The 8,501-nt window shown below is 28.9% G+C and overlaps 2 protein-coding genes across 2 annotated transcripts; both read left to right on the top strand.

The window, feature by feature from the left end:
* Positions 1-695: 695 nt before the first annotated feature.
* Hsc70-5 (Heat shock protein 70 cognate 5) lies at positions 696-4,821 on the top strand. The gene is made up of 11 exons (XM_018537464.1): positions 696-855; positions 1,503-1,564; positions 1,654-1,799; positions 1,983-2,106; positions 2,199-2,507; positions 2,712-2,874; positions 2,971-3,427; positions 3,607-3,877; positions 4,048-4,237; positions 4,318-4,458; positions 4,550-4,821. Exons 1-11 carry the CDS (start codon positions 763-765, stop codon positions 4,628-4,630), a joined length of 2,037 nt encoding a protein of 678 aa, XP_018392966.1. The 5' UTR covers positions 696-762; the 3' UTR covers positions 4,631-4,821.
* A 1,454-nt stretch (positions 4,822-6,275) lies between these two features.
* On the top strand, positions 6,276-7,740 carry Fnta (farnesyl transferase alpha). The gene is made up of 5 exons (XM_018537465.1): positions 6,276-6,432; positions 6,622-6,976; positions 7,091-7,291; positions 7,374-7,557; positions 7,636-7,740. Exons 1-5 carry the CDS (start codon positions 6,276-6,278, stop codon positions 7,738-7,740), a joined length of 1,002 nt encoding a protein of 333 aa, XP_018392967.1.
* Positions 7,741-8,501: the final 761 nt, after the last annotated feature.

Here is an 8,501-nt window from a genome sequence, read left to right as displayed (position 1 = left end):
ATATTAATAAAAATAATAGAATTTTTAATAATATTAGACAAATTGTGTTAAGAGAGTTTCTGAGCATTGTGTTGACTAATATGTTATTAACATTATTTAAGAATGCATTATTTTAGATTGAGATACGGTATATTTCTGTATCTTAAATAATGCAAACTTAAATAATGTTAATAACATTAATTAACACATCGCTCAGGAACTTACTATTATAACCGATTATATTCATATTGTTATGCACGTTTAGATTTTAATATCCCCACTACTGGTCACGTTACCCTTTTAGTTCCAATTTTTCTACCTCAGAGTCATTTTTTTTTAAATCATGGACATAGGAATGATTCGAACCAAAAATCTTTGACATTACCAACACGATCTTGGACATATGGCTACATAGTTCAATGTCCACGTTTTGTGGACATAAGTGGCGTTTCAAAATAAAGTAACAGCTAAATCCCGGGCATGGCCGCTCTCAGGCTTCTCTCTGCTGTCGGTAGAACATTCGGGAAGTTTCGCTATTTAGGAGTGGTAGGATGACGGTGAACGTTCGCCATTGGTATATTCTATTGGAACCATAGTATAACGCAAGCGATTCGTGAACACTCGGACACCCATTGTCTGATCGTTGGAATGAATGCGCCATGAGATGCGCGCGTGGTATACGTATTTCATGGACTTACAGGAGTTGCATCATTACACGTGAGGCTGAACACGCCGCGTTTTCTGTTGACTTTCGCCGAAATTTCGTACCGAAAAAAGGCCAAAATGTTGATCGCTGCGAGATTATTGAACCGTAGCTGCACTGGAGTTACGTGTGATCTCGTTAGGAAACAACAATTCAGCACGATTTTGAAAAATGTGAGTACCGATAGATATCACGATCCTGTGACTTTTCCTTGCTTGCAATCGTTACTATTTGCATGTCGTCTAATGAGAGATGAAACTTAATTGGCAATGCTTCCTTGTTATCTTACGCTAATGATCTTAAATTACTTCGCGATTATGCGTCGCGTGAAATTTCTGTCGCACATTAATTTTAGCACGACGCCGATTTTAAAGCCGGCACGTGAGTGAATTGTTACCTCATATTTAGCAAAAGTGCTTTTTTAAGTCGTACTGTCGACGATATACGCAACTTTCGGTGCCTTGCATACCGAAGGTTTTATTGCTAGAACTATTAAAACTAGCTAAAATTGATTTTATAGGTTAATTTAAAAAAGTTTCAACTATTATAGATTTTTTTATGTAATAATAGATCTCCTCCATTGTACTATAAATATAATTATATATATATATGTGATTAATTTATATTTTATTATCTTGTTGTTTATTTTAAACCTTTTTAATTTATGTTAATAAAAAGTTGTAAGTATCTTTCCAACTATTTTTTTTAATTTCTTATATAAAATGATATTTATGATATTGTAATAAATATTTTGCAATAAATACTCAATTATTAAACGCAATTTAAATATACATATTATATAATATTTTTAACATTTTAGGTTGCAGCTCCAACAGTCACTGTACCACATCGATTTACCGATATGCAACAGTATCGGTATAAGTAAGTAATAAGAAATAAATATCATAAATGTATAAAAGTATGTTTCTTAGGTTTAGAACAGCTCTTAAAATTATTTTAATTTTTAATAGATCCGAAGGTGTAAAGGGTGCAGTTATCGGTATAGATCTTGGAACTACTTTTTCCTGCGTAGCAGTAATGGAGGGCAAGCAAGCTAAGGTTATAGAAAACGCTGAAGGCTCTAGGACTACACCATCTTATGTTGCTTTTTCGAAAGGTAATTACTAAATTATTATATATTAATAATAAAATTTTTTTGGTAACAATTATTAATTATAATTACTATTTGCAATTATTTATGCAATAAATAAAAAATATAAATTATGTAAATCAAATTCTAGAAAATATATTTATTTAGTTTTATCATTTTTTAAAAATGATTTTTGTTTTTTTTCTTTAGACGATGAACGTTTAGTTGGTATGCCTGCAAAACGTCAAGCAGTCACAAACGCTTCTAATACATTTTATGCAACAAAACGGTTAATTGGACGAAGATTTGAAGATCCTGAAGTGAAAAAGGATATGTAAGTATCATATTGATATTTTTATTATTTATATCAATTTTTATATGGTATTTGCTTTATGTAATATATTAATATATAATATGTTCTTACAGGAAGAGTGTAACATACAAAATTGTGAAGGCATCTAATGGAGATGCATGGGTTCAAGGTGCGGATGGAAAAATGTATTCTCCCAGTCAAATTGGAGCATTTGTACTTATGAAAATGAAAGAAACTGCTGCAGCTTATTTAAATACTCCAGTAAAGAATGCTGTTATTACTGTACCAGCGTATTTTAATGATTCACAACGACAAGCGACAAAGGATGCTGGTCAGATTGCAGGATTGAATGTGCTTCGTGTAATTAATGAGCCAACTGCAGCTGCACTTGCTTATGGAATGGATAAACAAGAAGATAAAATGTAAAAAATATATTTCATCAAGACATAATATGAAAAATACTTTTATAAAATAATTTATAGGAGCATACAATATATATTTTTAAAGCAGAGTTTTTGTCTTTAAAGATATATATCTTATGCTGAAATTTTTATTGAAATTTATGTTATATTTCTTATATATCTTGCAAAAAAATAGATGTAATTAATATGTTGTTCTTTTTTCAGTATTGCTGTTTACGACTTAGGTGGAGGTACCTTTGATATTTCAATTTTAGAAATCCAGAAGGGTGTCTTTGAAGTAAAATCCACAAATGGAGATACATTTTTAGGAGGAGAAGATTTTGACAATGCATTGGTTAATTATCTTGTATCTGAATTCAAAAAAGAGGTATGAATTTTTTTAATAATTAAATATCATCACTATATTTGCTTATTGAAGTAAATTTATGTTAATAATAATAATCGATTTGTTAAAACAATGCAGCAAGGTATAGATGTAACTAAAGATGCAATGGCAATGCAAAGATTGAAAGAAGCTTCAGAAAAGGCTAAAATAGAATTGTCAAGTTCCCTTCAGACGGATATAAACCTTCCCTACCTTACTATGGATTCTAGTGGACCAAAGCATTTAAATCTTAAGTTATCCAGAAGTAAATTTGAAAGTCTTGTAAATGATCTGATTAAGCGTACTGTTCAACCATGTCAGAAAGCGCTTTCTGATGCTGAAGTAACAAAATCTGATATCGGAGAAGTTTTATTGGTTGGTGGTATGACCAGGGTTCCGAAAGTACAACAAACTGTTCAAGATATATTTGGCAGACAACCATCGAAAGCTGTAAATCCGGATGAAGCCGTAGCTGTTGGTGCTGCAGTTCAAGGAGGTGTACTTGCAGGAGATGTAACAGATGTTTTACTTCTTGACGTTACACCTTTATCACTAGGTAAAATTTTTACTTAAATTGTTCCATTATTTTACATATACGAAACTGTGATGTCTTAGACTAATCTTCTCTCTGATAATAAATGAAGACATTGATTTACTGATGCTCCATTCATCTTTCATTACAAATGAAAATACTTTGTGATTAGTAATAAAAAAATATTTAACAATTTTCTTTAGGCATTGAAACACTTGGTGGTGTATTTACAAGATTAATCTCTCGTAATACAACTATACCTACAAAGAAGAGTCAGGTATTTTCTACAGCAGCGGACGGTCAAACACAAGTCGAGATTAAAGTTCATCAAGGCGAACGAGAAATGGCTGGTGATAACAAGCTTTTAGGACAATTTAGTCTTGTTGGTATTCCACCTGCACCAAGAGGTGTACCACAAATAGAAGTAACATTCGATATTGATGCAAACGGTATTGTGCATGTATCAGCCTATATATATATATAATATTAAAGACATGATACTACAATGATGCCTATATTTTTCGTCTCTGAAACTTATTTGAAATATTAATAAGATTGTGGATTACATTCAACTGAGTTATTATCATAATAATAACGAATTATATTTTCTTAATGGGGATATTCTAAATCTGTTTTTTTTTTACAGTTGTTATTCAATCTAGTGGTGGCCTCAGCAAAGATGAAATTGAAAACATGGTTAAAAATGCTGAACAATATGCAAAGGCAGATAAAATTAAGAAAGAAAGAGTTGAAGCTATCAATCAAGCAGAGGGAATTATACATGACACAGAAGCGAAGCTAGAAGAATTCAAACCACAATTACCACAAGAAGAGGTATATTATTGCTTTTAATATTTTAATATATTTCTGTAAATTTGATATTTTTATTACTTTTCTTTTATTACTTTTTTTAGTGTGACAAACTTAAAGAACTGGTTTCAAAACTACGAGAGACTTTGGCTAAGAAAGATGACGTAGATCCTGAAGAAATCAAAAAGGAAACGAATGAACTTCAACAAGCAAGCTTGAAATTGTTTGAAATGGCATACAAAAAGGTACTTGATTGATGTAAAAATTTATTTACTGAACATAATATAGATTACGCTGTAATTCAAGGACCGTTATTTAAACTTGTTGATTTTATAGATGGCAGCAGAGAGAGAAAGTCAAAATCAAAGTCAATCACAACAGGAACCTGAAGGCGAGAAAAAGGAGGAGAAAAATTAATTCTAATTAAATAATTTGCGTTCTGTAAAAAAGAAAAATAGATTCCATTTATATACACTTGTATAAGCTATCTGTTGCTGTTCTGTAAGCTCAAAGGAATCATTTATTCTAGTGAAGAAAAGAGAACAAAATTTCAATTCTGCGATAACCGACTAGAAATAAAGTATTATTCGTACATATGGAAAGGAAGAGAGAGAAAGAAAGCAATTTTCTTTGTTATATTTAGTAATTCTGATATATAATAGCAATTTTGTGGTATATATATTTTTTTGTAAATTGCACTCGCATCCTAAATATACAAAATTATCTTTTATTTTTGGTAAGATTCTAAAAATAACAGTTACCGCAAATTTTGTTAAATCTGCTACAAAGGAGTAACTGTATTATATATCTATAGTAATAATGGTCAGTTTTTTTAAATTTGGCCAATTTTCACATAAAGTAATAAATTATGTACATAGTTAATCACTTGTATAATATAACTAATGCAAATTGGTCATTTTTGAGTAGCCTACGAATATATACAGAATGTCGAGATTTCACCATAATAATTGTTATAAAATGTGTACCAAAAATATGGAAATAATTTGTTAACAAACTTGCTACTGTAGAATGCTTTGTAGCATATTCAGTGAATACGTGTGAGATGAGAATATAGAATTGAGAGAGTGAGATGAGTGTTCCTGTGTCCATACAAAACAAATTTATTTTGTAAACAATGCATAGATTATAGAGAATATTGTTATATAATGTAACACAATTTTTTAATTTAAATCTTAAACAAAAACATAATTTTATTGTTTCGTTCTATTCAATAAATCTTATAAATTTTAATGTATACATGAGATTAATTTTTTATTTAAATAAACGATCGGTATTAATCATTTCTTACCCTAATGCATTTCTCATGTTATAATTTTTCCAGATAGGTCTGCTATCAAATTATTACAGTAAATTTGAAAATCAATAGGGACAATAGGAGAAAGAGAGGTATGCGGTTATTTCTGAATGATTTGATGTATTCCTTTTCCATCTCATATATAATATATATATATATATATAATATATATAAAAAGAGGTATGCACTGTCATCACTGATAATAATAAATCTATTCTTTGCAACTGCACTTTCTGTACTTTTTATTTTTTTTCTCTTTTTCTATCCAATAATTCGACCGAACAACTACCTCACTTTGAACATAAAAAGTGTAACTCACTATCGCTGTAAATTGGACATCGGTCAGTACGTTAGTTGTTTTCTATATACAAAAGATTAACTATTACAAAAAGTTAAATGTTATAAAGAGACGAAGATTATATTTAATTATACGTAAGTATATTTTTTTAATCAACAATCGCGATGTGTACGAATATCTAGACAAAAGATTCACTGAAAAATATTTAGTTTTAAATGTGAAGACACGTGATGCTAATTACACTACAATAAACGCAGCAAACGAGTAGGATATTTAACTATTCTTAAGGTTTTTAACGTCAACGTTAATATTATTATACAAGCATCGTATTTTAGCACTAAACGAAGTACAAAAGTGAAGGTTAGGTTAGGATTCATTAAACAAAACTTTTGCTATTTTGTTTTCGTTTATAATTTTTGACAGAAAATACTGTATTAAAGTAGAAAACCATGTCAGACAATTCTGACGACGAATTAAATAGTAATGATGATCACGAAAAAACACCGTGGACATTATATAAAGATCGTGTTGAATGGAATGATATAACTCCTATACCTCAGGATGATGGTCCTCATCCTGTTGTATCCATTGCATATTCCGAAAAGTGTAAGTATATATAATTAAAAAAATCGTATTTTTTTCACCTTTAAATGACATTTAAGAAGTTTCATTTTTAAGTTGTATTCTATAGAACATAAAATATTATATAAACTTATTATTCTCCATAAAAGATTTTACTTTAATAAATTCTATAACGTTTATTTGTATATATCTCATGTTGATGTTAATTTTTAGTTAAGGATGCCTATGATTATTTCCGTGCCATTCTAAAATCGAGTGAAAAGTCAGAACGTGCATTAGCTTTGACAGAAGCCTGTATATGGTTTAATCCAGCCAATTATACTGTATGGGAATACAGAAGAGAGATACTTAAAACTTTGGCAAAAGACTTACACGAAGAACTAAAATATACAGATCGAATGATAAAATGTAATTCTAAAAATTATCAAGTTTGGCATCACAGAAAGGTCATAGTAGAATGGTTACAAGATCCTAGTGAAGAATTAGCATTTATAGAAACCGTTTTATATAAAGATGCAAAGAATTATCATGCTTGGCAACATCGTCAGTGGTGCATACAAACATTTAAGTAAGTATATCTTTATATATGTGTACAGAATGTAACACATACATATAGTAATATTGTTTTATTATATCTGATTGTGAGATCACATGTATAAAAAAAATATGATTGTGATTGCAGTTTATATGACAAGGAATTGGAATATGTAGAACAGTTGTTAAATGATGATGTTCGTAATAATTCTGCTTGGAACCAGCGCTATTTTGTTATAAGTAATACAACAAAGTTTGAGCAAGAAGTAATAGATAAGGAAGTTGATTTTACATTGGAAAAGATTGAGTTGGAAAAAGGAAATGAGAGTGCTTGGAACTATTTAAGAGGGTACTTATGTCTGATATACTAGGAGTTTTTAAAATATTTCAAGAAATATTTTAATTTGAATATATTTAAATTATCTTTTTAGAATATTATCACATCATAGTAAAGGTTTAGGTTATAATGAGAAAGTAAGACATAAATGTGAAAAGATGTACAAAGAAGGATGCCGTACTAATCATTTATTGGCCTGTATGATTGATATTTGTCAAGAAAGTTGTCCATCAGACGAAACCTTATCTCCGTTATTTCATATTAATTTTGCATACGAGGTAAGACTTTTTTTAACATTATGCATTTTATAATATTCAATTTATTTGTCATATCTGATATATGTACTTATACTTTAGCTATGCAAGGATTTATCAAAAAAATATGATACAATAAGATGGCGATATTGGGATTATGTGGCTAATCAGCTAGCAGTAAAATTGAAAACAAAATCTTCAGATTAAGAACTAAAGCAATTCTATAATGTGAATTGTAAAAGAAATTTAGATAATGTTTAACATATCAATCTATATGATTGATATATTTTGGCCTCTTTTGCCTACAAGTACGTATATATTGCATAATTGAAAAATTCTTCAATTTATACAATTTCTTTATATAAAACAAAATATGGCATTTACATTAAAGAAATGTATTAATTTAAGTTCCAAGATCAAACAAAATTTGTGGGATTATTAAACTATATCAAATCTATGTTAATATTGTTAATTTAAATAAAATAGTCTATTATAATTGTATTTTCTTATAATTTTTCTATATATGTAATGATATATTTTTAGATTTCTAAAAATTACTCTCATTATTTTCTATGATAAATTTGATTAGTTAGATTGAATTATTTCAATAGCTTCACCGATAAAATATTACTAAAGTCATTATTCTTATAAGATTTGCTTACAAAGTTTGTATTAGTGCTTTTATGTAATTTTCACCTTAGTAAAAAGTAAAATTATAATTGAAAATATAAGTAGACTAAACGCACATCCTTATGACCTCAAAACATAGTAAATAGTAGCAAATAGAAAATAGCAGATTATATTAATATTGTGTAATATGCAAATATATTATTTCACTTATCAGCCGAAGTATCTGCTTTGCGCCAATCCATTGCAAATTCCATCTCAACAAATGCTCCATCAGTTGTATTATTAAAATTTTATCCAAAGAATAATAAATATCAACAAACGTAATGATACAACTTTAA

This window comes from Cyphomyrmex costatus, unplaced genomic scaffold (genome assembly GCF_001594065.2).
Source record: "Cyphomyrmex costatus isolate MS0001 unplaced genomic scaffold, Ccosl1.0 scaffold173, whole genome shotgun sequence".
NCBI lineage: Eukaryota > Metazoa > Arthropoda > Insecta > Hymenoptera > Formicidae > Cyphomyrmex > Cyphomyrmex costatus.
This window is presented reverse-complemented; position numbering and strand designations above follow the sequence as displayed.

Bases quoted from the DNA above. Each gene is read 5' to 3' on its own strand.
- Hsc70-5 (XM_018537464.1), top strand. From the start codon at position 763: ATGTTGATCGCTGCGAGATTATTGAACCGTAGCTGCACTGGAGTTACG. The intron at 3,878-4,047 runs ATATATATAATA...TTTTTTTTTTAC, and splicing joins GTGCATGTATCAGCCTATAT to AGTTGTTATTCAATCTAGTG. The intron at 4,238-4,317 runs GTATATTATTGC...TACTTTTTTTAG, and splicing joins CACAATTACCACAAGAAGAG to TGTGACAAACTTAAAGAACT.
- Fnta (XM_018537465.1), top strand. From the start codon at position 6,276: ATGTCAGACAATTCTGACGACGAATTAAATAGTAATGATGATCACGAA. The intron at 6,433-6,621 runs GTAAGTATATAT...GTTAATTTTTAG, and splicing joins CATTGCATATTCCGAAAAGT to TTAAGGATGCCTATGATTAT. The intron at 7,558-7,635 runs GTAAGACTTTTT...CTTATACTTTAG, and splicing joins ATATTAATTTTGCATACGAG to CTATGCAAGGATTTATCAAA.